The sequence below is a fragment of the Polyodon spathula genome, chromosome 8, assembly GCF_017654505.1.
Source record: "Polyodon spathula isolate WHYD16114869_AA chromosome 8, ASM1765450v1, whole genome shotgun sequence".
NCBI lineage: Eukaryota > Metazoa > Chordata > Actinopteri > Acipenseriformes > Polyodontidae > Polyodon > Polyodon spathula.
The window spans coordinates 16384051-16411924 of NC_054541.1; the positions used below are offsets into that span (position 1 = coordinate 16384051).

The 27874-nt window shown below is 40.2% G+C and overlaps 1 protein-coding gene across 3 annotated transcripts; it reads right to left on the reverse strand.

Moving 5' to 3' along the window:
* Window positions 1-369: 369 nt before the first annotated feature.
* On the reverse strand, window positions 370-27874 carry LOC121319520 (exportin-T-like). 3 transcript variants are annotated; one of them, XM_041257039.1, is made up of 26 exons: window positions 27738-27874; window positions 26767-26883; window positions 23231-23367; window positions 22664-22746; window positions 21928-21984; window positions 21272-21341; window positions 20286-20504; window positions 18729-18934; window positions 16625-16793; window positions 15493-15729; window positions 15006-15044; window positions 14486-14548; window positions 13916-14040; window positions 11607-11751; window positions 10869-10988; window positions 9798-9892; window positions 9334-9403; window positions 8191-8429; window positions 6938-7223; window positions 6193-6382; window positions 5305-5421; window positions 4006-4121; window positions 2400-2447; window positions 1578-1649; window positions 1067-1123; window positions 370-788 (listed from the first exon to the last, which is right to left on the reverse strand). In XM_041257039.1, the coding sequence occupies exons 3-26, from the start codon at window positions 23288-23290 to the stop codon at window positions 762-764; spliced, it is 2910 nt and encodes a 969-aa protein (XP_041112973.1). In that variant the 5' UTR covers window positions 23291-23367; window positions 26767-26883; window positions 27738-27874; the 3' UTR covers window positions 370-761. The 3 variants fall into 3 exon arrangements, with proteins under 3 accessions (XP_041112973.1, XP_041112972.1, XP_041112974.1); XM_041257038.1 differs by lacking the exon at window positions 26767-26883; XM_041257040.1 differs by lacking the exon at window positions 26767-26883 and having other exon boundaries at window positions 18729-18913; window positions 27738-27873.

A 27874-nucleotide genomic window follows, 5' to 3' on the forward strand; every position in this document is an offset into this window, starting at 1 on the left:
TTGTATGCCTTCTTTAATCTGGACAGTCCCCTTATAGCTGATCTCCGTTCTGTTTGTGGCATCGATAACAAACAGATTTAGCTCTTCTTGCCCCAGAGCCAGTACATCTGGTGCTTAAGGGCATGCACGTTACCTAAAGGGCAGAATACCAGCTCCTTCCCGTACACAAGCAAGTCAGAACAGCCGTGTGTACTTACAATTCACCTGCAATTCATCTTCAGCTGTGCGACAATGATTTTGAAATTCTTCATTACATAAATCTGCATTTTTTTTTTTTTTTTTTTTTTTTTTTTAAACAGCAATAAGCTGTGCTTTAGTTCAATCTACTCAGCTGTGCTTTAGTTCAATCTACACATATTACTCCTTTGAATTTATTTTTTAATTTACATGTCTTAGCAGAGTTTAGTCATTCCCCCTCCCCTGTTTTTTGTTTTATTTATTTTTTAATTTAACATTTACAGCCATTCTCTGCTTGCATTAAGCTGAATCCTCTGTTCCTTACAGCTGCTCTTTAGAATGAATATACAAGTCAATGAGAGGCAGGGGTTGCTCAGCTGCAGCTGGCCAGGATTGAGTCTCCCAGGAACAGGGGACGACAGAAAGCAGTCTGTGCTTATCTGCACCGTACTGACGTTTAAACAGAAACTATTGGCTTGATTATGCAATTCCATAAGCGCGAAGCATCTCCACTAATAAACCTCTGAGCCAGCAACGTCTCTGCAATCTTCATTCACAAGGTCCAAATCCCAACACAGTCCAGTTTAGGGTTTTGCTCGTTGAAAGAATATCTGGGGGGAAAAAAAAAACGAGGTCATGAAAAAAGAGGATCACCACAACCTACATCCGCCTCATGTAAATATCAAAGTGTGACATTTGTATGCCTCCTTATATCCCCAGATTCTGATAGCATACATCATGACCTGGTAAATAACGGGGCTATCAAGTTGCAATCACTTGCGACATGAATTAAAGCATACAGCAACTCCCATACAGCCTGCTAAAGAACATGCTTTATAGATAGATAGACATACAGGTAAATAGATGGACATATAGTTCAATCTCTTACCTTTAGGTAATTCTTAAAAACTTTTAAATCCGGCTGCTGAAGTGCTTGACAAAATTCCTGCATGAGTGGGAAAAACATATACATAATTCAATACAGCAAAGCAATAACGAACACTTTGAAAGAACACCTGGAAGGAAGTAGAGTAAAAAAAAACCTGAAATAAGATTACATTTAGATCCACAACACAAAAGTTGCAGGGTTCATTTTTTTTTCATTGGTGGCTTGGTTTGTGAAAGGCTGCTTTTAAAGAAAGGTAAATATCTTCCTGGGCATTAACGCAAGGTGTGCTAGAAGAAAAGGGACACGCTGATCACAAGAAGGTCAGCATTGATTCAATAAAGCAGTGGGCTTTGAATTACAATACTGCAATCTGAAAGGATTAGGTTTAGTGAAGATGCTCTTGGAGTAAACACAGACTTCTTTACAAAGCTGTTGAAATGTGCAACTGCCACAGGCTGTACTGAACATGCTACAACACTGTAAACCCTCACACACACACACGCAAGCTTACCTGGATGATCTCAGGAGCTACTTGCAGTGAAGGCAGGTATTCTTGCTGAAGGTACTGAATAAATTCTGGTCCCTGAAAATGAAGACAGTGGGGAAAGGGGGGGGGGGGGGATAAACGGGATCTAATTACATGAAGTAGCTTTTCTCATTTAAAAAAAATGCTAGGGCACTACAGGGTTAATATATATAGCTAGACATGGAGGAAGAAACAGTGATACTGTGTATAGTAGAGGTGCAATGACTCATTGTGTACTGATGAATCGTGACGCTTTTTTTACATGATATATTGTGTTGTAACAGAAATATTTCTCTCTCGTGTCTTGAGTGCAGACCAAAAGCACAGCATAACTCACTGTAGTTCACCAAGTGGTTAATGGATGAAGAAGTGTGTTTTATAGTTGGTCTGAATGCATACTCTCCCTGATTCGTTTAATCTGAGTTTTACAAAACTGTCCATCATTATAACGTGTATCTGATCTTATCAAGCATCATACAAAGCAGCCAATCTGGACTATCACATGTATTGTCACATGTATCAGATAGCTCACTCATGGGAATTAGATGAATTCCATTACACTGAACCCTGTCGGCCAACACAGGAGAACTGCAATGCATTGTGGGCTGTAATGGAACTTCCACATTTATATAAAATCGGATGAACGCCTCCAGTCCATACTGTAGCAGGTCTGTGATGACAGCACATCTCTCTCACAAGACAAGTCACACTTGGTTATTTGTAACTCACATTTACCCGAGGACTGTGTAATGAATGCAAAGCAATTTTTCTTATAAAAACAGTAAGTAAGCAATTTAGGACTTTTACCCTTTTGAGATGAACAGTTTTCAAAGTTACTGCACACTCCGACAAAGCCTGTTTAAAAAAAAAAAAAAAAAAAAAAAAACAGAACAAACTTATTTCAACATTACAACTGACTGAGTAGGATTACACTTGCATAACACACCTCCGACTACTCTAAATACAGAGAATAGGGCTCATCGTTTAGAGAAAAAGGGACTGCAGCTTCTGACAGCAATACGCAGACCAGTGATTCTATCAAACACAATGTTTTTTGTATTTTCTAGTTTTACTGAATTTGAATGGAATATTGTGGCAAGAGGTGTTTGTTTTGACTGGCGGTCATTATATGAAACCGGCATTTTTATAGAAATGACCAGCGCGAGTCAATTGGCCGAGGGTCAGCGGCACCCCCCCACCACGCCAAGGTCCAGCGGTCCACAGGAACAGGGTCCTTGGCTCACCGCGCACCAGTGGAGTCATACTGGCGGGCTTGCCTGTTAGCTGCCCGGGAGCTGCATTGTCCTCCGACGCTGTAGCCCCTGGGTGGCTGCATGGTGAATCTGCAGTGTGTAAAGAAGCGGACGGCTGACGGCACATGCTTCAGAGGAAAGCGTGTGTTCATCTTCGCCTCACCCGAGTCAGTGCAGGGGTGGTAGAAGTGAGCTGAGCCTAAATAATAATTAGGCATTTCAAATTGTGAGAAAATAACAAAATAACTGGCAATGACTGAATTTATTAAAAAAAAAAAATTCAATTGATACCTGTTGACCTATTCGTGTATCTTGATCACAGCTGAGAAACGTGTTAATAGTAAAATTGATTTAAATTTACAGGTTTGTTTTCTGTGGAACTAAACTAAATTGGCTTTTGAATTGGCCAAGTCTTCATTGTTGATTAACAAGCAGAATGTACAAACAAGATCGCAAAATGTGAATAAGCGAGTAATCTTTATTAAAGCTATAATGAAAAATAAAGTATTTTATGCTGGACACACTGAAGAGGCAGCCAGGTCGGCAGGGTTAAGGAGGATCGCGTGATGACTGTTTTGCCTTTCACAGATTGCTTTGCTTCTCATATACTGTTTTGACTGCTACTTTGTTTTATTTTTAATGCAGCTGAGCTTCTAGAAGACTAGAAAAGAATGTGATCAAGGCTACTGTATTTGTGTGAGAAAGTGGAGTTGTTTCCAGGCTCCGAGCAAAAGACAACTCCTTATAAGGAGAATTTTGACACTTCTATGATATTGCTGACATATTAGGCTGCTCAACGTTGCTATGCTGAAAATGTAAAAGTACTGGGCCTCCTCATCTTCAAACTAAGAGAGTGTGTTCGTGTTACTGCTTCGGTGTGTTCATGTAACTGCTTCTCTTTCTTTGCGCTTCTGCTTTGAAATGAAAAAGTATGAGACTTTTAAAAGCTCATTTAGTTGTTTCATAAAAAAAGCCTGTAAATTAAATAATTTTTACTAACACTTTTCTCAGTTGCCATTGTGGCCAATGGAACAGGTATCAATCGAATTTTTAAAAGGAGAGTAGAAAAGTCTCTTAAAATCAGGAAGCCCTAATTATATTTTATTATGCAGTTGAAATATTAAGAGAAAAAACAACCAAACAAACATTAAAACACTTACCAGGACAGTCTGAGCATCACCCAAATCAAACGTGGGCTTCAGCGGCGCCAGGAAGCAAGCTGGCACTATGTGTTTGTAGATGAAATCGGCAAAACCGACCAGTCCATCCTTCCCACCTGTTAAGAAAGAAATGCATGCCTATAGGATCTTGTCTATCTTAGTGGTGACGGAGTAACCTAGAGACGACTCTGTCCACACAGCAACAGCAAGCCTGCGTGTACTGAGCGCAGCAGCAAGAAGATTTACTGCATTTGGTTTTTTCCCCTCTCAATACACTACGCTGCTTCAAAACGTATAGGGACACAGAATTTAATTGATGTAACCAGCTTCCCTTCAATGAGTATTATAAGAAGGTGAAAAAATAATGAAGAACCCCCCCTCTTATTATGCACTGCATAAAACAGCAGCTCTCAGAAGCCTGTAACAGTAATGTCAGAGCTAGTGAAGCAGTAATGTGAGTCTACACACTGTTTAGCTACAAGAACTTATTCAGAGGTACAAGAGGTCAATACTATATTTATTCTAGCATTTTTAATGCTCCTTTTTAGTCCAAATAAATAGAACGTTTGTTTTGTCTCTTGAATTGAGGGAACGTAACGCACTTTTGCATGTGGGCATGTCTTCTGTGATTTCAATGTAAAATGTACCGACTTGCAGTTCAGCAATTCATTACAAATACAGCCGATAAAGCTCCACAGTTTACTGTCTCGCAGGTACGGTATGACAGCCGATAAAGCTCCACAGTTTACTGTCTCGCAGGTACGGTATGACAGCCGATAAAGCTCCACAGTTTACTGTCTCGCAGGTACGGTATGACAGCCGATAAAGCTCCACAGTTTACTGTCTCGCAGGTACGGTATGACAGCCGATAAAGCTCCTCCACAGTTTACTGTCTCGCAGGTACGGTATGACAGCCGATAAAGCTCCACAGTTTACTGTCTCGCAGGTACGGTATGACAGCCGATAAAGCTCCACAGTTTACTGTCTCGCAGGTACGGTATGACAGCCGATAAAGCTGTTTACTGTCTCGCAGGTACGGTATGACAGCCGATAAAGCTCCACAGTTTACTGTCTCGCAGGTACGGTATGACAGCCGATAAAGCTCCATTGTTAACTGTTTAGCGGGTACAGTATGACAGCCAATAATGCTTCACAGTTAACTGTCTTGAGGGTACGGTATGACAGCAGTCTTCTATTGCTGTGACCACGGGGATATCCACAGTGGCAAGATGACAGGAAGCTCAATAGGAACAGACATGGTTTTCTTTGTAGTTAACTATTGGAAAAAAGCCCACCTACCCCAAAGCTCAACCAGTTTGGAAAGGATGATGAAGCAGGTTTTCTGTGCAATAGGATCAGGGAAGTCAACAGCTCCTTGGATGATGGTGAACAAAACCCGTTCCACGTTCTCTACCCCTGCAAAATATAACAGTCACTCCTGCTGGGTCACAGACACACAGCATTCCTGATGCACTTCGAAGAGATTACAAAACACAAGGGGTGTAACGATATGGTACGTATCACAACATGCAGGTCGCAGTACAACATGTGTCACGACACATGGGGCAGATCTGATGGGTTGCTTGTAGGATGTGTAACAAGATTAAAAGATAATTTAATGAGGGACTGTTTTGAGTTCAGGAGAGCCTGTATCCATATGAACTGTGACACACACTTATTCTTCAGACCTCTACAAAAGCAGTCAGAGTTTGTAACAGACAAAAAAATGTTCTTAACTTTTCTACAAGGTAATCTACTTTCTTTTTTCAATGCATTTTTCAGCAATAATGGACTACAAGGCAGTGTTGGCTTCGGGTTTGCGTGTAAAAAAAGATATGTTAGTAACATTCACTTGCCGCCACTGTTGTAAATATAAAATTAGAGCTATTGGTGTGAGGAAAAAGTCGATCGCCATGACTTACCTAGAAATATATCCACACACATTGACACTTAATGAACTGTACGACTAATAAAAAACTGTTTGTGTCTTCAGTTAGGGTTAGGGTTAGTTCAGTCATGTAATGGTGCTTTCTGCTCTTCAGCGATTCATCCCCCCCTTTAGCTGAAGCTTTTCAAAAGGGCCTGACAGATATCAAGTCAGCCAGCACACACTGCATGGCTGAACAAGGTCACTGAAGTGCCCCCGAAGCTCCTGGCATCAAACACAGCAGCCTCTTTCAGTCTCACCCTGGTTGCCGATGATCTCACTCATGCCGCTGCCAGCGACTGTCTGCAGGAAGGCGAAGTAGCTTCTCCGAAGCATCTGCTTCTCCAGAGCGGCGTTCTGATCGTTCTCCTCGGCGGGCCGGGCCAGCACCTCGAAAATCGCCTGAACCAGAGGCATGAAGACCTGCTGCAGGAAGGGGGACACCTGGGCCTGCAGACACAGATGCAATATATAATATACAACACTCCTCAAAGCGCTGTAAATACAAAAATAAACACATTATAATAATTAAATAGGTTTTTAATCTTGAATTAAATATCACCGTGGCACCCTCTACAATCCGGCACAATTTTAAGTCTTGTCTGCTTAAAATCAATGTAAATCTGACTGGAGTCCGGCACATAGTTAAAATGGTTAAGTTTATAATTATAATTCGGTATGACCCTCAGGTATACTCTATCTGCTGTACAATTCTTGTTTACATAATGGAAAAAATTACAATGAGTACAACCCTTGAATTACTGGGTACACCTGCACTGTACATCTCCTGTATGTACTGCAATAGACGGTGCGTTAAGTAACTGAGCGGCTCAGAGCAAGAATTTCTCTGCTCACTCGGATGCTCCGTAGCACTCTGAGCTGCTCAGGGGCAGCAGGACTGCCATTAAGTGGGCTCTTTCACTGCTCTGAGCAGCTCACCTACTTAAGTGATACTGTTACCTGGCACTCTGTATATTTTCCAGTCCCAGCAGGGTCTGATTGTACCTTGAACTTGGCTGTGATCTGGTTGAGGAGCGGTATGAACTCCTGCAGGTCCTTGGCCTCGCAGTCCTTGAGCATGTGCTCGGAGGCGGAGGGGATGAAGGGCAGCACCTCCTCTTCCAGGCAGATGATCATCCTGTGCAGGAAGGTGCGCACCCCGCTGCGCAGGACCTCCTTCTGCACGGGGCAGCTGAGAGCCGGCAGGAAGGTCTGCAGGCAGTCGCGGTACACCTCCGAGCAGCCGCACTGCTTCACTGTCTGCTTGTTGCTGAACGCCTTGCTGGTTCGACTGCAAAAGATACACCATTAATTTATTAAACCTTTCAGCTTGTCTTAGCACTGTATGTTAGCATATGCTGGCAGAAATGACATTGGAACCTCACAGGACTCCTAGGTATCAATCTGAGGTAGTGTATAAATACTTAGATTAACACATTTTGCTTCATAAAGTTGAATGAAACCTGATGACTAATGTTACGTTAACATATTGAATTGCAATTGCATTTCCATATACCCAATGAAAAACTGACAAACTGAAAAATGTGACATTTCAAAATCCAACATGAAATACTGTACTACTGTTATGGTTTCCGGTAGACTTTTGCAATATCATTAACTTTCTCAGCTTGACAAAAACAATTCAGGACTGAAAGGGTTAAAGTGCTTGCAGCCAACACAGCAACTCCAGAAATAGTAGCTGCTGTGCCACATGGGTCTCAGATGGAGGCTTTATAAGAAACGTGTCTTGTAGCAAACATGGGTTTACATTTTTTTTTTTTTTTTAAAAAAGGAATGTTCATTTTATGCCCTTCTCTCAGGAAACCTAACTGTTTCACTTTTTAAAAGCACCATACTGTCCCCTCATGTAACAGGCTGGCAGCTTCCCCAGTTGACTTACATTTTCAGCCAGTTACATGACCCTGAAGGCACTGCTGGTGTAAAATGACCTAGGAATCGTAACAGCTTCCCCGAGTGCAAGGCATTGAAACCTAGACCTTTCTTTAACCTTGTGTTGAAGATGTTTTCAAATGAAAATGCTAATTTGCTCCAGCATGTGTCTCTTTCAAAACTACACCCTCGAAAAGAATGTAGATAATGGAATTGCAAAACAGGCGAGATTCCTGGAATTATTTTGTTAGGTCCAATCATTTGCAACAGTTCATCCAGAGAGCTAATTGGTGGCTTGACATTCTGAGAACACAGGGTGTCAACATTTCTGGACACTGCTCTCCTCAGTGCAGGGCTGTGCTACTGACCTGGCGAAGCCCACCCCGTGGTTCAGACAGTCTGCCAGCGCGACCTGCCTCCCCTCGTCCTGCTCCATGGGCAGCTTGTCCAGTAAGATTGTGAACTTCTCCATCAGAGGGGTGAGCAGGTTCTTCATCAGGGCCTGCTTCCGCTCCGCCGTGTACTCGCTGTTGACGATCAGCACCCCGGCCGCTTCAAAAATAAACAGCTGGTCGTCGTTGGACAGCAAGGCCTGGAAACCGTTCTCCTGCAAAAATAACAGGAAGCTCTCAGGAGCGGAGCCGGGCAGGGCTGCAACACGCTTGCAGTTTTACAAGGCTGTAATTTCAGTGTCATCCACTACTGCAAAACTCTTGTCTAAAACAGGCAACCGGCTCTTAAAAAGCCAGAAAATTATAACTCACAAATGGAATACAATTTCAGACTCTAATCTGAAATAGATTTAACTGACCAGAACTAAAAAGGCTGACTAAAACAATAGCAAAGACAATAAAAAAACTATGAAAATGTAGCCAGTAAAATGCATGTGTAATGTTAAACCAATTTGACGGAGGTGACTTTTGGCAACAAAGTAACTTGGATTTTAAACGATTGGAGAGATAAAACGTGCAGAAATGTATGGGATAAAACATGGTAAACAATTACACACAGTAATCGTGTAAAAGAGACGGGTTGCTGGTCTGTTGCACTTGAATGGAGTGACAGCTAAAGGGCTAAAGTCTATTGATAATTAGTAAGATAACAAACGACACAGATAGAGAAGCCTCTAATACCTCCAGCATCATCGTGCACCATCGATGAATCAGTCTGAGGGCTCTCTCCAGGGGTTCAGGTAATCTGATCAATTGCCTGCCTCTGTTAAACTCTGACACCTTACACACCTGTGGAGCTTAGTGCACAGCCCTACTTGCTTTAGTGTTTGTAGTCTTCTTTGTATTTTACTTTGATTTTCAAATGCAGATATCAATTACATAGTTCAGTGCATCAAGATACTATAAAAGAAATGACACTTTTAGAAAGGAACATCAGTGTGTAATGATCATGAAACCATGTCTTTTCAATCTCATCAAATAATTTTATATCTGCCTGTGTATGAAAGCTGCTCCCTGCTGATGGGCAGAAGAACAAGCAAGAGCCAGCTCGCTACTTACAGGAGGAGACAACTCCAGCAGGTCCTGGATTCTGCTCAGGATATCCTCAATGAAGGCACTCATGTGTTTGCTAAAGGGTGGAAAAAGAAAGATATGTTTAATGGTTAGTCTGCTGTTTGCTTTTCTTTCCAGTAGAACTTTTTTTTTTTTAAATGTAATATTGTTAATGGATGGAAACAACATTTGACCAAAGCAAGTCTGTCAGTAACTGAGATGGCTAGAAATAGGAATTATGAGCCGTCTTACTTTTCTCCTAATGTGGAACAGGGCTACATTATACATTTTCCAGCTAAAATGAAATATTAAAACATTCGTCCAAATTTTGAAATAATATTCAAAAAGACCATGTTCGTCTAAGCACTAGTTTCAGAAAAGCAGCTTCATTACTGGTTACTAAGAATAATTTGGCAAGTGACACGTTTCTCCTGGATGTCTCTGTGGTCTCAGCCACACGGCTCACTTACTGCAGTGTCTTGACAAATCTGGAGAACAGATATGACGTCCGGCTTCGTACTCTGGGGCTGCTGTGTCGCAAGCCTCGGTGATCTAGAAATGCCATCTGGAGGAATGAAAAGAACGCTTCATATTAATAGAATTAGTGGTTAAAGTTAACATCTGAATAAACTGGAGGAGCAATATTTCCACTTGTTTAAAGACTGCGTGTGCCACCTGTAAATTATAAACACAAAACTTCTTCGCTGATTTAGTCTCTAATTATAACAAATAAAGTACACTTAACTGTATATTATAACACCACAAGTAATGATTTTGAGGGAATCATAGAATACAACCGTGTACCAACTAAGCCGAAGCACATGGTCTATATTATTGATATGGGCAGAATTTAAAGTGCTTGCCGCAGTGAACGGGTTAATTTTCACTGAACAACAATAATAATGGGTTAATTTTCACTGAACAACAATAATAATGGAACTTAAAGATCAAAAGAATACAGCTGCGAACCAAACATTAAGACAATAACTCAAAAAGTGTACTCTGCTATACAAAAAGACACATGAACACAATACGGTGCCCATCCTAGGTCAAAGTGAAAGGGGCCAATTGATTTTGCCCATAGAGTTTCCACAAGGCTGAAAATGTGTATTTTTCAGATGTTATGGTTTGCGAGACATTCGCAGTAGTAGCCCTGCTGGCGGCGGGCAGACAAACTCATACAAGTGTCTCTGACAGGGATGTTTAATTATGGGTGGATTACTTTTTTTATAATCATCATTGCCCCTTGAAATCCCTCCACTGAATCTAAAATGCTATTTGAAGGAGTGCTAGTTCTGAAGTCCTCTTAGCACTAGCAATATTATCACTGGTTAGACTACTTCAATTTGGAAAAGGCAGACATTTCAAAGACAACATAATAGATTAAAGGTCTCTTCTGCGTCCTGTTGCCAAGGGAAACTATCTACCTATAGTGGAATTATTTACAAACGCTAAAATAATAAAGACATTTTTTATAAGGGTAGGGTAGGGTAGGGTAATGTTGCATGTACAAACGATAGGCAAGGATTAAAGTTACTCACCAAAACATGTGGAATGTGCTGGGGCTCCACAGTGAAGAACTTGTCGTATCGCACCACCGTTTCAAAGAATTCCAGCACCACGGACGTGTGCCGGTACTCGCTGACACCCGAGGTTACCAGCTGAGCAGAGGGGGAGGAAGAAATCATTAGGGGAAAGTCTGCAAGAGGGGGTTCAAATGAGGAAGGATTTGATTTTGGGCAGTTTTTAAAGTCTTAAATCACAATGTGGTTTAACATCGACTTGATACATCTGGAACTGCTGATTATGGTCTGAATATTGGCTTTATATTGACGCCAAAATTGGGACTGTAAAGTGGCCTTAATTGCGAAATGACCTTTTTACAGAGATGGTCTTTAAATCAAGGTTTTATTGTATGTATGCATTAAAGCCGTGTTAAATTACTGTATATCACATAGGGTGCAAGAGAGTGAAAATCAACTTGCATCTTACAGCACACCTTACACTATATTTTTTCTAACATATAATTAAATAATTAAACAATATAATTAAACAATTAAGCAACGTCACTTCCCACTTCCGTCGGATACAATAACATTTCAGAGGGCTGTATCGTATCAATATCAGGGTCCACTATATATTCTAAATAAATTTCAGAAGGCTGTATCTCGTCTATAGAGTATACTTATATTCTAAAGCATCTCAGATGACTGGTTCACAGGAATATCAGGCTGCGGTGTATATATGTTAGTACTGATGGTCCCGGTGTGGTCGCCTACCATTCTCATCATGTCCTGCAGGGCGCTGGCCTTGGCGACGTCCCCACAGAAGTGAGCCCCGTGTGAAGCAGGGAGAGCCTCCCCCAGCATGTAGAGCAGCCGGATCGCTACCTCCACCTCCATGAACGCGGCGCACTGCCAGCTCCTGCGTAGGCATTATCAATCACTGACATTCGAAAAAATCTTTCAAATTCAAAAACATTATGAACAGTTGAGACATTAGGCATCGTGATTCAGAACCCCCACCTGAAATTTATCATTTGTTTTGTTTGTTTGTATCGGTAGAAGTACCATGGCTTTCACTATGATCAGTGTCATCTCTCAGACACTTAAAAAAACGCTCCATATACTGTACTCGGTTTATTTCATTTATGTCGGAGGAAGAAAATGCATCAAGATCTTCTACTGAGAAACCACACACTGGTAGAAATCCTGCATTTATTTATTTATTTTTAATTTGATGTTAGAATTACAATGTGCATTAATATCATTGATTATTTTGTTCTCCTTACAATCAACCTCTTGTATGACGGTACATACTGCTAGCGCGGACATAAGCCGACGTCAGTGTTACATCTGTAATAACCCCCAGCCCCTAACAGCACCGTTTGTGTAAATCAGTCAATCCCCCGGTGTGGGGGACATCACTCTGTCAGGGTCATTTGGGAGAGAACATTTCTGTATGTGCTGCGACCTCCTGGAACTATCCCGCGGCTCCCCAGCTTGGGAACCCCTGGGATAGCTGCCTGTACTCTCTGTATTGCCCTGGGACCTCTGCGATAGCTGCCTGTACTCGCTGTATTGCCCTGGAACCTCTGCGATAGCTGCCTGTACTCGCTGTATTGCCCTGGAATCCCTGCGATAGCTGCCTGTACTCGCTGTATTGCCCTGGTACCTCTGCGATAGCTGCCTGTACTCGTTGTATTGCCCTGGGACCTCTGCGATAGCTGCCTGTTAGCTGTATTGCCCTGGTACCTCTGCGATAGCTGCCTGTACTCGCTGTATTGCCCTGGTACCTCTGCGATAGCTGCCTGTACTCGTTGTATTGCCCTGGTACCTCTGCGATAGCTGCCTGTACTCACTGTATTACCCTGGAATCCCTGCGATAGCTGCCTGTACTCGCTGTATTGCCCTGGTACCTCTGCGATAGCTGCCTGTACTCAGTATTACCCTGGAATCCCTGCGATAGCTGCCTGTACTCGTGTATTGCCCTGGTACCTCTGCGATAGCTGCCTGTACTCGTTGTATTGCCCTGGTACCTCTGCGATAGCTGCCTGTACTCGTTGTATTGCCCTGGTACCTCTGCGATAGCTGCCTGTACTCGCTGTATTGCCCTGGAATCCCTGCAATAGCTGCCTGTACTCACTGTATTACCCTGGAATTGCCCTGGTACCCCTGCGATAGCTGCCTGTACTCGCTGTATTGCCCTGGTACCTCTGCGATAGCTGCCTGTACTCGTTGTATTGCCCTGGTACCTCTGCGATAGCTGCCTGTACTCGTTGTATTGCCCTGGTACCTCTGCGATAGCTGCCTGTACTCGTTGTATTGCCCTGGTACCTCTGCGATAGCTGCCTGTACTCGTTGTATTGCCCTGGTACCTCTGCGATAGCTGCCTGTACTCGTTGTATTGCCCTGGTACCTCTGCGATAGCTGCCTGTACTCGTTGTATTGCCCTGGTACCTCTGCGATAGCTGCCTGTACTCGTTGTATTGCCCTGGTACCTCTGCGATAGCTGCCTGTACTCGTTGTATTGCCCTGGTACCTCTGCGATAGCTGCCTGTACTCGTTGTATTGCCCTGGTACCTCTGCGATAGCTGCCTGTACTCGTTGTATTGCCCTGGTACCTCTGCGATAGCTGCCTGTACTCGCTGTATTGCCCTGGTACCTCTGCGATAGCTGCCTGTATTGCCCTGGTACCTCTGCGATAGCTGCCTGTGTCGTTGTATTGCCCTGGTACCTCTGCGATAGCTGCCTGTACTCACTGTATTGCCTGGAATCCCTGCGATAGCTGCCTGTACTCAATGTATTGCCCTGGGACCTCTGCGATAGCTGCCTGTACTCACTGTACTGCCCTGGAATCCCTGTGGAAGCTGCCTGTACTCAATGTATTGCCCTGGGACCTCTGAGATAGCTGCCTGTACTCACTATATTGCCCTGGAATCCCTGTGGAAGCTGACTGTTCTCACTGTATTGCCCTGGGACCTCTGAGATAGCTGCCTGTACTCACTGTATTGCCCTGGAATCCCTGTGGAAGCTGACTATACTCACTTTATTGCCCTGGGACCTCTGCGATAGCTGCCTGTACTCACTGTATTGCTGCGGTGAACACTCTGCGGACAGCCTCTAATAAAAGCTCTGGAGAGACCTGTGCCAGTCGATCAAGCAGCAATTTCAGCTGCTTCCTGTACTCCACAAACATTGCCTCATCTTCCCCCTGGTAGAAACAGCAAACGTCATTCACTACTGTACACCAACGCCATTGGGGCAGTAGCAGAGCACTTGTAATACAGGTTAGTAAAAAATCCGACAGAAATATATTTCATGTTTAGCCTTCAGTAAAGTTTGATATTTAACATTTATGTTAGGACCTGCTGTTAAGCTATTGTCCTGTTCAAATAAAATCAAAGGTCATTGAGTAAATAACTCTATAAACAACCCAACACTCTGATGCACTTCATTCAAATCTATACAGCACTGCCCAAAAGCAAAGGGTCAAAAATATATATTTTTCCTAACAAACAAACCTTTCATAGAAGATAAAGTCTACTTTTCCTGCAACAAATTTCAAATTAAATCTTTGGAAGCTACAAGAAATTTCAACAGCGATAGAAAATATTTCTCTCACGGCCACTCTCTTTGTCTGGTGTCCAGTTTCTTACCTCGCTTTCAAAATTGTATTCGTCGTCATAAGTCAGTTTTTTCATGACAGCCAACATGATTGCCTGTTAGTAAAATAATCAATATAACATTTACCATACCAACAGGGGCATTAGAAGCCGGGGGAAACCACTAGCCTGTCCGGTTCTAACACACACAATAATAAATCATCCATGCAGGGGCATCTTCACATCACATCTTTGGTTGAGACCCAGTTTGTTTTGCTGGACAAATGTAGATCTGTCACGGTTTAAATTCATAGATAAACATCTTAATGCAGATTTTAATTCCTGAGTTTATCAGAAGTTATAGCTAGATTTTCATCTAGAATTTGTCAGAAATATATATTATACTGTATAACTATCCTATTCATATGGTCATACAAACATTCAGCATCAAGTAATTTGTAGTAGTGGTCTGCAGTTTAATGAGGTGTCGAAAAAAGTACAGAAAAATGAAAAAACATATTTTTATCGTAACTCGCTAGGGGGCATATTGTTAATAATGGATAAGACATCTTACCTCAACATTGCTTTTCTGTTGGTCTGTCAGCATTGGAAGCTAAATAAAGTTAAAAAAATAATGAAAAACAAAGTTAAAAAGTCATCCTCAAAAAGGGTTCGTTCACCGTTAATACGTTTACATGCACAAACCTTTTGTAATTGCTTGTTTTGAATCTGAAAACACATGTAATCCTCATCCCCTTCAGTCACTACATGTATAACTGAACCATGTTAACTCTCCTGTCTATGTATCTATCTTATAATGCATGTTTTTTTTTTTTTTTTTTTTTTTTTTTAAAGTTCTGACAGGGCAACTTTTTAAATTCCACAGAGTTCAAAGAAACTGTTTAAAAATTAAAAAAAAAAAAATGTAATTTAAAAAGTAGTGGACAAAAGTGGTGTACAGAGGGTTTACGAAGGGGTTCCCCAAGCAGCCAGCTTCAATCTGACTGCACTGTGCATGTTAACAGAGCTCAGTGCCAGCGAGCAGCCCCAGGAGAACCTACCTGTTTCAGGATGTGCAGGTAGTCGTAACAGAAGCCGATGATGTTGGAGGAGATGTCATCATCCTCGTGCGCCAGCAGCTGCAGCATCAGAGGCCCCTTGGACTCTATGGCCTGCAGGGTGTCCTGCGCGCCCTTCATATCCGAGACCTTCACCAGCCTGCTCCAACTGATTACCAGAGACTGGCCCATCCCGTTCACCAGCTTGGAAAACCGGGCCAGGAAATCCACGTCCTCCTCCTGGGTTTGGGGAGAGAATCAGAAGCACAGAGTCATCAAGCTGGACTTTTTATGTTAAAAAAATAAACAAAGAAAAACACAGAACACTTTGAAATTGGCACCGCCATGAACGCAGCTTGTTACAAGTTTGAATATTCTTTCAAAATGTAAATGAATACTCAAATGCCTGGAAAACAAATGGTACCAAGCAGCCCATGACATTACCTTATAAACATGGTTTCAGTATCTTTACATGACTGAACTTTTTCTTACATGGCCCTTTTTTGTAGATCTCAGATTAGGACTGGAACAGTAATCAATTATCCCAGTGTAATTGTGAATACATTATGTTACTGAAAAAGTATCACAGACAATCACATAAAGCTACATATACATCACTTTAAAGAAACATTCCACAGACTCTTTAAAACTTTCGTGGAGGAAACTCAATAGCGTCAACAACTTGATCTGAAGAACTTCCTTAACAAGCAACATCAGTCTAGTTATGTATACAGCCATGTCCAAATGTTTTGCATCACCCTATAGAATTAACTAGTCAAATAAAACCTACTGAATAATGTCACGTTAACATATTGAATTACATACTGTTTTGTAGTTTTCAATATACTTAATGAAAAACTGACAAAAACTGAAAAATGTCACATTTTAAAATCTAACATGAAATAGTGTACTACTATTATAGCTTTTGGTAAAAAATAAAAAGATCTACATTATTTTTTTTTTTTTTATGATGTCTCAATCTTAAAATTCTATGTCATGCAAAACTTTTGATTGTAGCTGCAATTGGATACAAACAAGATCATCCTTATCACACAGACTATCAGGATAAAACTACACAAAACAAAATCTATTTTCATCAGAATGTTCACTTTCAGAAATACATTTTGAAGGATACCTCTTGAATACTGAAGAGGCCGGCTGCTTGCAGCAGCTGACACAACGATTCTACCAGCTTGGTTTTGTCGACGGGGTCCATCCCTTTGTTGACAATCTCAAACAGGCAGTCACAGGCCTCCTCCCGCAGCACCTCCACCGACATGTGACCCAGCAGCATGTTCACAAACCTGCAGCACAAGGACAGTCCTCAGTTCATTTACTAAAGATTAAAAATCATGCACATATTTACAGACATCTACAGCCACTCTAAATATAAGGAAATGTATTGTAGTTTATAGAAATCTGTCCCTTGATCATATAAAATACTACAGAAATGTCACATAATGCAGATTTATGTCTATAGAATCTAGATAGGATATAGATCTTAGAAACAGCATCTGCTGTACAGAAGTTTCATACTGCTGTAGAATATACTACAACAAATCTACACACAACTATATATATATATATACTGATATAGATCTCTTCATGTGCTATAGTTTAATATAGGCTAAATTAAGATACAAATAGATACACTTAACAGGGATGGAAATTACTCCTATTGCATAGCAGTTGCTTTTGCACCCACTCAAGGATTATAACACTAGCTGGATTAGCCCCAGTGTATAGGTCACAAGCTCTAGGGTGTCTTATTAAACTCTAGTTAAACCACAAATGGATCGAACTGCTATCCAATGGGAGTCTTGCTTCCATCCCTAAATCATGATACTTTCTTTACATATAGAGCATCACATTGCTCATTGCACTTCATTGAATGGTTCTTGAATGAAGACTAAGTGTGTTTTATAACTCATGTAATTGTGGTCTTTTACAAAACAGTCCATCACTAATTGATCGTTTGATCTTACTATGCATCAAACAAGTAGCTCACGAGGACCAGCACATACTGATGATGCACACTCTATCCTAACATTAGATTATTGACTGTCATAGATTTTGATTTTGGGATTACACATTCTGATCCATTACCTATCTAGATATACAGATACATAGATAGAGATAGCACATGCATGTTTTCAGTTTTTTTGCTCCTTGGTTTAATATTATAGTCGTCTAAATGCATATTTTATACTACTATGTAAAATAACAATAGCAACAGAGAGCAACTCCAACATGAACTATCAAACAGGAACAGCAATCTCCAACAATTTTCTAGCATGGTCTTCATAAACAAAACCCTCCAGAGCGCTCCACCTCCAGTGAAAATTAGGTAAATCCAGAGAAACGCACATTTCCAACATCAAAACTACCTCTGAAACAACAGGCTCTCTGCTTTCAATCCTCAGGCCAAACTGCATTTTCCATGAGGGAGTCACTGTAAACATCTATAAAATCGGCCACCCGAAAATCACCCACCCCCAGACAAAGATGCTTTGTAATGCACTCTGATTCTGACTGAAGGTAAGCCACTTAATGTTAGCAAACACAAACATTAAAATGGCAAAACTTCTGTGTATAAAAATATCAAAGCGTGTAATTTTATCACGCTCCCTAACCTATTTTTTTTTCAGCCTCCTCGAAAAACAAGTTGCCATGGAAACCTGACAGCAAAAAAAAAAAAAAAAAAAACAGAACTGGTACTCTGTACTGTCTCACATAATGCAAACCTTATTTTAAATGTTGTTCAAACGTATCTTCTAGTGCCTTCACAAGTAAGTCTTACCTCTGCCGTTTACTTCATTTGAATTGAATAGAAAAATCACAAGCTTGAATTACAGGCACAAAAGGTAAAGAGGGGGAACATGATTGAAGTCTTTAATACATTAAAAAGGAGCTGACAATCAACCCGAACCAATTAAGCGCAGCACAGAAACCAGGACCAGAGGACAGTTAATTAATAGGAATAGGATACACTTCTTCACAAAGAGAGTGGTGATTTAATGGAATGGGCTGCCTAGTCATGTTGTTGAGACAGAATCACTGGGATCATTTACAGACCCAACTTGACAAAGTTCTGAGATCAGTCAGCTACTAGGAAACAGACAAGCTTAGAGAAAAAGTTGTTTGTACATTTTCTCATGTTCTTATTAAGGGGATCCTTTCAATTATGAGGCAAGCTGGGTTGGAACCCAGATCTCAGGGAGAACTACCTGGAGCCGTACCTGTCATTGGCGATGAGACTGAGGTCAATCCAGGAGACAAAGGCCCCCACTACCTCCAGGCACTGACAGGTGAGCTCCGAGTTGCTGTGCTGAAAGGTGTGCAGAATCTCATACCAGGACTCCACCAGGCTGGGAATGCACTGCTCCCTCATAGTGTCTTTGATTAAAGTGTTTCTACGAGTCTCCTGAAGGTAAAGAGAACACATCTGAAAGTAATAATGAATGTGAGTGTCAAGAGCAATGTTAGAAAAGCATGGGAATAACGGGTTAAAATAAAAAAATACTAAAAACTTAAAAATCCCACACAGCATTTCAACAAACACATCACCTTTCAGTCAAATTTAAAAAAAAAAAAGGCCGACCCAGAATCAAATTTTAAAGGAAAAACAGCTGAAGAATGTTATGCATATTAATTTCCTGATCCGGCCAAAAACATCACAGTGAAATACCGGAACCAGAACTGAATCAACTCGAACTTGACAGAGACAAAACACAATAAAAAGGACTCTAAATGGGCAGTGTGTAGCCTACAAAACTGTCTCCAATAAAAAGGTAGACTTACATTTAACGTACTAAGACGGGTTGAACAGTCTCCTCTGGGAATGTTATGTTGCTTCCTTGAGGAATAAAGATGGAACGCAATACAGCGTATGACGCTTTATAAATCTGCGAGTGAGCTGGTATCAGTCCCTTTTTTGAATGGCCCACCATACAGCAGAAAAGTCAATTTAGCGAAAGAGAATGCTAATAACATATTAACAGTAATTAAAAAAAACGAAGAAGGTGGAAAAGACAAAACAACACACTATCCCCCAGTAACAGCAGCAGAGCTGGAGAATCTCCCGCAAGGCACAAAGCCAGTGTTATACAGACACCGCAGCTTTCACCTGCAGCGTCTCTTCTGGCAGCTTTTCAAATTGCATAACATATGGCAATTTGCAAGTGAACATTTATTCCAAAAATCACTGCTCTATAATTAAATTTAAATAAAGGTTGTATCAGATTTATTTATGTAATTTACTATGTTTAAATATGTATCCCCATTGTTGAAACAGAAATTAGCAAGTAATGATAATATAATTGCTATACAGAAATTATTTACTTAATACACATTTTAATGTATTATATTTACGAATAAACTCACATTTATTCAAAGAAAGCTTTTAAAATGAATGTTTACTTTTCACTGGAACTATTTTCTTAGTGATATTTACTGCTTTTGAAATAGTCGTGCCTTATAACACCTTAAGTGTACAGTTTGATCATGTCAACTCACCCTGTCGTGCCTTAATGCTTCATTATGCCAGGACGCCTGACTTGTAGGACACGCTGTATAATATACCATATCAATTTAGGGATATTAAGAACAGTTTTTTGGTAATACTGTATCATTTTAAGTTCATTCTACTTGGGTAACGGCCCATTTTGTCAGTCCAGTTTTTATTCACCCAAAACAGTTAAGCTCTAGGGACACTGCGCCTTTAAAACAACTTCCAGAAATCAAAGCTGTTGTAAGAAGTGAAGCCTTTGGAACAATGAAAACAGTAAGAATGGCACCTCCGCTGAATGGACGATGTCTCGATCCACGACTTCAGCATCGATGGCCATTAGCATTCTCAGGTAGAGGTCCACTCCGCGCGGGTTCAGCCCGACCACCGTCAGGATATCGAAGAAGAACTTGGGCCATTTGGTGAGATACTCCATCACAAACATCAAAGCGAAGACCTGGGCGGCTTTGTTGCGAATGAAAGTTTTTTCAGGTTGGGCGTTCATGAGCTGAAAGACCACAGAACAGAGAGACATTTTTACTTCAAAAAAGAGATACACAAAACATCAGAGCTGAGAGGTATCGGCATACGAGAGACATTCTTACTGATAAACAGATAAACACAACGTCTCTACATATACCCAGATTTTGATACTCTCAGTATTAAAGAACACCCTTCGCAAGTTTCATCACAATTGGATACGTGTACTCTACATGTAAAAATATAAGTGTGACACACACACACACACACACGCACTTTATCCAGGTTACCAAGATAATAAAAACTAGTAATATCTAGTTGTGAGTTGCCCAATGTTTTTGCTCTTGGCTCTTGATAATAATACACATTAATATGGATAGTTAATACACTGTGTAAGGTGTCTTATTGAATAAGATAGGTCATCTGGTGTAGCGTGCCACCTATACTTGTGGCATTAGGTAAACAGGTTTGTTTAAATCTCCCTAGAAGCTACGGTTTCTGACACCACATTTCTCTGCTGACATGGAGTCTTATTATAATGCAATCCAGCTAATTCAAAACCTGCTCATCCCAACAGACCTATACTTTGAACCATAGCAATAGTGCTGCACAAACCAATTATTCAACCACTGACCTCCTGATTGAGAATCCTGCCTAAACCCATTCGTCAGCTTTGTTACAGTTGTTTGTTTTATTATTGAGGGCTTTTAAAAGTCATTAAAAGGCTGGTAACTTGAGATGTGCCGTGTGCAGCAATACATGCATCACACAGTAACCCAGCTTTGCTTCACCCACCTGAGACTGAAGCCATGTCATCAAAGTCTCTCTGACTAGCTGCTGTTGGATTGCTGTCAGCATGGTGTATCTGTCAAACCACAATCAAAAACTATTCAGACCAAAAAAAAACAAAACACAGAAGATAATATGACAGTCACTATCTAGTGCCAATTGGGGTTAGCCCAAAAGAAAACTGTGTTTAAAATACAGACAGTTGGTTAGATTGGTTTATATTACAATATCACAATAAAAACAAAAAAAACTACTAATAGTACATAACTGGCCAGCGTGGGTGTTATTGCAATTAGAAGTCATATTATATGGAATATGACTTTTATTTGATGGATTTTAGGTGACGTACTCTACTGTTGCCCTCCAGCCCTACATAGGAGGGATTAGAATGTCTAAATCCTGTCTGTTAATTTAGCTATGTGACTAGTTATAAAGGCATTACAGTTACAGCTCCCATTAGCCAGACAATGCAATTCCAACAGAACTTGCATTCTCGTTAGAAGGTGGAACACAAACAGCCCTGTCTCTTAACTACAGCTTCCGAGTGCAGCGTTTCGAAAGGGGGGAGCAACGTAATACAGCAACGATTAGACAACAAATACTCCCGCTTATCCCAGTCAATATAACAATAGTGTGTAAATCTGAAGCGCTGCAGCTCCTACCTGAATTTAATCTGATGCTCCAGAACCTGGAAGCAGAAAAACTTGACATGGTCGTCGCTTTAAAAAAAAACAAAACAAAACAAACAATTTTATAACTGCTCACAAGATACGACAAAACATAAAAAGAGTGGGACAGTTGACTCACTTACTCCTGAAGAGGCTTTTGATGTCTTGAAAGCTAATGTTGTAATAAACAGAATCAACTCTTCAAAATATTACCACAATTTCCTTGATTAACATGCAAAAAAACTCTTTCATCGACACTGGATTCAGAAAACTACCTCTGGTATTTATTTGAATACCATCTTACTAAATGTTTGCGAGCGTTTGGTTTACTCAATCTATTAAAAAATCACTTGTGGGAAATAAACCAATGCAGTACCTCTTATCTTGTGAATAGATGTCGTCCCGTGCACACAGCCTGCTTTGTGTTTAATAGAAGCTCACAAGTATAATATTATTTATAACAGTACGTTGTGTGTCTCTTATTATTGCAGGAATCACCGTGTGCATTTTGACCAGACACAACTGCTCAGGCTGGCATTCCTCTCACATAAACAGAACATTTAGACTGTAAAATAAGTTACTATGAAAAAAATGACAGCGCGAATGAAGACATTGCTACAATAAAAAGAGACACTACAACCTATGCATATTAATTTATAGCAAGAGATGAGAAACACAAGTGAAGACATTGCATTTGTAGTACTATACACTGTAGTAAGCAATCACATACCTGTATATGCCTTTAGCCAAGGCTTCTGCACACATGTGCCAGGCATCTTGAGAAACTTTCAGCTGTTCAAAGTAAGCCAAAGCCTGAAAGAAACAGTTCATCATGAAGCTGCCTGTATGAGAAACTGTTATATGCATATAATATATGGAATCAGTTCAACTTGCTGTTACAAAGAATCATCGCAAGTGGCTCAGATGTACAGTCTGTCAGCTTACATCTTTCTGGGCAGAGGATTTTCCAGTACGTGTTGAGAGGTGTAGCATCTGCCCATAAAGATGTAACCTGACAAACTCTACATTTGTGTAGCTCCTGTGTGTGCTACATAGTGAAGGGCAGAGATTGGAATAAGACCCATTGCATAGCACTAATCAAGCACAATAAAAACTGGAATAGGCGACACTGCTACGCAAGAAGTTGTATTTCCATCCCTGCAAGTCCTAGCACAATAGTGGTTATGTGCTGTGAATGATTTACAGGAACATACTATGTACTAAGAGACACAAATTCACAGGAACACAAAATGTATAAAAGCCTTTGGGTAAATAACAGGTGATAATTGCAGCTTACCCTCTGCCTGAAGTTGGCATCCGCATTGGGGTTCAGCCCCAAAAGTGCCTGTTGATCCATGTTGGTGACAGACCTCTTGGTTACCTATTTTTCACGATAGGACAGCTCCCTTCTCCCCTTGTGTGGGCTACAAACATCTGCCAACAAAACAGCAAAAGAGCTCACGAGACAGAACAGACAGAGCTGACATCAGCACCAACACACAATGCCTCGTCTTTGGCATCTCAAACAGGCAAGGTCTAGGGTTTTTATTGTTTCATTTATTACATGTTCAAAACGGTGATACGCTGTTTCTAGGAGCCCTCAAATTGAGTTACTGTTTTATAAATGACAATACATCATACAATACTGTCCAAGGGAAGGTGGGAAGTATTATATCATTCTGAATATCTTGTGGATAGATAATCATGCCCTCAGCTGACACTCCCTCACAAATCAAAATAGATTATATAGAATAGATTAGCATGGTTTTGTTTTTTTGTTGTTCTGAAAAAGTATAATTCTACTTGGCCTAACTAGATGTGAACATATTGACAAAGTCGACCCAAGGGATTTTTGTAACCTGAAAAAAACGAAACAAGGACCAGGGGTCACAAATGGAGATTAGATAAAGGGGCACTCAGAACAGAAAATAGGAGGCACTTTTTTACACAGAATTGTGAGGGTGTGGAACCAACTCCCCAGTAATGTTGTTGAAGCAGACACCCTGGGATCCTTCAAGAAGCTGCTTGATGAGATTCTGGGACCAATGAGCTACTAACAACCAAACGAGCAAGATGGGCCGAATGGACTCCTCTCATTTGTAAACTTTCTTATGTTCTTATATTAAATGAGACTGTGGGGTCAATTGCAACGAACTTGCAGATTTAGTACGGAGCTGCGTACTAGCTAATACTATCTCAGGATCATCCCCAGCTGCGTACAAACTTAGTACCAATTGCAATGAAAAAAAGATGGGGAACAAAGCTGGGGACCAGCTGATCCCCAGCTTTAGTACTCAGGGTTAAGTTCTTTATTGTAGTGTGTGACCAAACAGGAATTGAGTGGAGGGGGGGTTCTGTCAGAGTGGCTGGATCCAGCTCATTATATTTCAAGTTATTTTTCATCACAAGATTGAAATCTCTTTTTTTTTCAGAAATCTAACATCTTAATTATTGTTTTTTAATTTACATTTTTTGAACTTAAGAAAATTATGTACGGAAATCTATTTAAGCATGAAAGTACTAAGGCTGAACTGCATAAGAATATTTTCCCATTTTGCATAATCAAATTTTCCTAAAACACAACAAAGCGGAGTTAAAGGATAAACACACATTTTATTCACCTTCATTATTAAATTTACACACAAAACAAATGCACTTGTTTATAGGACCAAAGGTGTATTATAGACTATAAAAGGTATAAATTGAATCAGAAATGCAAATTACATATTTCAGTTACAGCCTACAAAAGCTTCATTTCTCAGTATAATGATGGCCAGTAATCATGTGCAAAATTATATAATGGAGCAAAAACTTTATTTCATAGTGTATAAAAGATGTTATTGAAACTGTGAACAATGGCCAACAGGATTCCACAGCAATTCTGCAGCGCACAACTGCAAGGAATACACTTGCAAGAAGATTTAAATGCTGCCGTCCCTGAGATGCGACCAGATACAGCAGCAAATTACTAAATAAATAAATAAATAAATAAATAAATAAATGAGAGGCTGAAAGAGACACTGGAAAATAATATTGGAACTATTATTTTTTTAAATAGGCAGACACGAAGTTGAATAAGGATGAAACTGGTTTTGACTTTCTTTTCCCCCCAGAAGATTTGAAATGATGTTAGATCATTTTTGGTTATGAATAGTTCAGTTTCATAAAAGTTGGCAATAAATTTGTTAGTACAATACCACAAGTCTTTAGTCTACAGAAACTGCTGGACTAACTTAACGGGCTTTAGTATCCTAGAGCATGGGTCTCCAATCCTGGCCCTGGATGGCCTGTGTCCCTCCTGGTTTTTGCTCCAACTGTACCCTAAATTACTTAATTGGACCAATTAAGCTTCTAATAAGCATGAACAAAATAAATAAGTATATCAAATAACATTGTAAATACAGAAGTACTTTAATGTACATAATATTTCTGCTGATAAGGAATATTACACAATTATCAACTAGAATATTGCATTCAGGTACCTACAGCATTACCTTTTATGAAGCCCAGAGCAGGGTTATAGAGAGAGTGCTCATAATAACACAGTAAGAGGACAGGGAGAGACAGATTATATGCAAATTCAACCTGAAACACACACAGGAGGCTAGGATTGAATAATCAAATAAAAGCTTGAAGAATGATACAACATCAAGGCAGCTGTCATGTTCACAATGTAGTGTGTGACAGACAGACCGTTAAAGTAACGTATAGTGTATATTATTGTAATATGTATCAATACTAGATACTGTACTTTATAGAACACTGATGTTATCTGTACATATACATATATGTATTATACTGCTGGAATGAACATGGTATTTATGTTCAGCTATCTCTTCAGGATTTAGATATGTATTTGAATATTTGTCAAATTGCCAAAAATTATCGAAGTCATTGTATGTAACACTATTCAAGTTGAAAAATATCCCACAAGTAAGAAAGGCCTGACTTTATCCTTGTGAATTAATTACAAAACAAAGCATACTATACAGTCCTTACAGGTAAAAAATAAATAAATACATAATCTTGTGTGCATTTCACTTCAGGTAAAAACACACACATATGTTTTTAATATGCCCTGCCATTGCAACTTCACTATTTGGTAGCTAGGGTTGCGTGTGCAGTTTAATCTACACTTGTTCTTTTGACAGCTAGAAGTAAATAGGGGGCCAAGAGTGGCTGTGTTGATCTTCTGTTCTATATACAAATCCCGCACAGTGCTAGTTTTCCTATTGTAATTTAAAAGCCGTTGCTGGCAAGGTGGTAAGTCAGTGCAAGGCAAAACAGGTCCTTGGCAGGTCATTGTTGGACGAGTGATTTTGGTTCTTGGTCAGTGATACTTTGAGGCTATTTTCACATATTTCCGAATAACAGATTTACTAAAAATGCATAATCTGATTAATTCTTAAATTTTACCTAATCGGTTATATTGCCGTCGAGAAAAAGTAAAAAAAAAAATAAAAAAAAGAAGAGAATCGGCTTGGTATTCTATGACCTTGATCTGGAGGTAAACAGTTTCCCACAATCCTTGTTTGTGCTTTAATCTACCTGTGTGGCAATGACCTGCAAAAGCTACTTAGTTTGCGAGTTATGGAGTGCAAGAAATTAAAGCATCATTTTAGTATCCGCTCCACACTTTGTAGGCTGCAGATAAAATAATTCAACAAATAATAATAATAATAATAATAATAATAATAATAATAATAATAATTTAAATAGGTTGTTATTATGATAGTCAATAACTACTAAACCGGAGGCAGCTAATAACAGCTGGAGCAAAAGTGTGGAGCTGGATTACAGCGGTTCCGCAGTTGGAACCCTAGCAATACTGACCACGAGATCATCCCCAAGAAGTATGCTCTCCTTTCAGTTCGTTGCAGCTGACCCTGGGGGTCTCGAGTGCTAGTGTATATTGTAATACACATTTTAGTTCATCCTATTATAACACTGCTACAGAGAAAAAAAAAACGTGTTAATACATCAAATATTTAAGAATAACAAGGCAGCAAGTTAAGCGTACTTGACGGTTTGTTTGTGTGTACCAGCACACCAGTATTACTGTCTCTAACCAGAAAACTACTAACACTGGAATCAGCAAAACACTTATATTTTAAACAGAACACGAATAAAAAATAAACACTGGAACAAAAAAAAAAAAAGCAACACCATACTGTTGTACAGTTAACTCTTAATTCTAAAGTACGACCGTATTATAGATTTCAATCAAGTGTTATGTGGGATGGTACAAATCCACCAGCATACATTTCAACTACTACCATACAAAACATAGTCTGTCTAATTCTACTTCATAAGGAAATTAATTTGCATTTTATACAGAATAGTTAAATGATGTTTGCTCAAGAAATCGCCTGCGCTAGTAAGGCTGTGTGTGTTTGTGACACGATGCTGTATGAATCGTAACTCTTTTCACTTGGCACAGTCGTAGCATTGCCACTCCTATTAACTTCTGTCACCGCTAAGGAAAAAAATCACGTAGACGAGTCTAGCGAAGAATATTTTTCGGCCCTATTCACGACTATACGTTATTGAGTTAAAGGGCGCGATAATGCTACCCAATTCTTACAAGTGGGTCTGTCAGCTGTACAGTTTCGTTTTGCCCACGTTGTGAAAACAAAGTGCTGCATTGAGACAGGCAGTAGCCACATTCCGGTTCATCAAGGCAGCCAACACATCAGCGTGTCTGCTTAATCCCCGTATCACAGCGCAACGAAAACAGTTACCAGCCCCGTTTAATAATCGCTATGTGTAATTCTAAGTGAAACTTTAGTTCGTTCGTCTACTACCTTCCTGCGATGTTTATCTCATCGTAGCCCCGTCCCTTCAGTCTGGGTAAAGGCGAGTGTGTCTGTGCGGGTTTCCCGGCGGCCGGAACGAAGTGTACGCTGCGTATCTTCGAATCTAGGTCTCAGAGCGGACGGAA

Excerpts from the sequence above, each read along its gene's own strand:
- LOC121319520 (XM_041257038.1), bottom strand. The coding sequence starts at position 23,290 with ATGGATCAACAGGCACTTTTGGGGCTGAACCCCAATGCGGATGCCAAC. Across the intron at positions 18,935-20,285 it reads ACATCGTCCATTCAGCGGAG|ATGTGTTCTCTTTACCTTCA; the intron begins GTGCCATTCTTA and ends TATTACTTTCAG. Across the intron at positions 9,893-10,868 it reads AGCACATTCCACATGTTTTG|ATGGCATTTCTAGATCACCG; the intron begins GTGAGTAACTTT and ends TCATTCCTCCAG.